Source organism: Myotis brandtii, unplaced genomic scaffold (genome assembly GCF_000412655.1).
Source record: "Myotis brandtii unplaced genomic scaffold, ASM41265v1 scaffold48, whole genome shotgun sequence".
NCBI classification, from domain to species: domain Eukaryota; kingdom Metazoa; phylum Chordata; class Mammalia; order Chiroptera; family Vespertilionidae; genus Myotis; species Myotis brandtii.
This window is the reverse complement of record NW_005368341.1, coordinates 6,507,608-6,507,879: the sequence shown is the minus strand read 5'-3', so window position 1 is coordinate 6,507,879 and position 272 is coordinate 6,507,608. Positions and strand designations below refer to the sequence as shown.

Sequence of the window (272 nt, the reverse complement as noted above, 5' to 3'; positions counted from 1 at the left end):
CCACGTTGGGGTGCTCGAAGGTCTCCAGGTGCCTCAGCACCGCCACCTCGCGGATGGTGGAGAGCGGCATGCCCTCTTCGCCCGTCTGCACCCGCACGCGCTTCAGCGCCACGAAACGGCCTCCGTTCTTCAGGTCCCGGGCCTTGAACACCTTCCCGTAGGCGCCCTCCCCGATCTCCGCCACGCATTCGTACTGCTGGTCCGCGCGGCTCAGCCCGTCCTTCTCCATGCCGCCTGGACGCCGCACCTCTGGAGCGAGCTGGGGGCGCGCC

The 272-nt window shown here is 69.9% G+C and overlaps 1 protein-coding gene across 1 annotated transcript in view; it reads right to left on the bottom strand.

Annotated features, from left to right (window-relative positions):
• CDK6 (cyclin-dependent kinase 6) overlaps positions 1-266 on the bottom strand; it is a 202,238-nt gene extending 201,972 nt beyond the window's left edge. The window contains exon 1 of the mRNA XM_005876089.2: positions 1-266. Within this exon, the coding sequence (XP_005876151.1) occupies positions 1-229 (229 nt within the window). The 5' untranslated portion in view covers positions 230-266.
• Between the last annotated feature and the right edge of the window lie 6 nt (positions 267-272).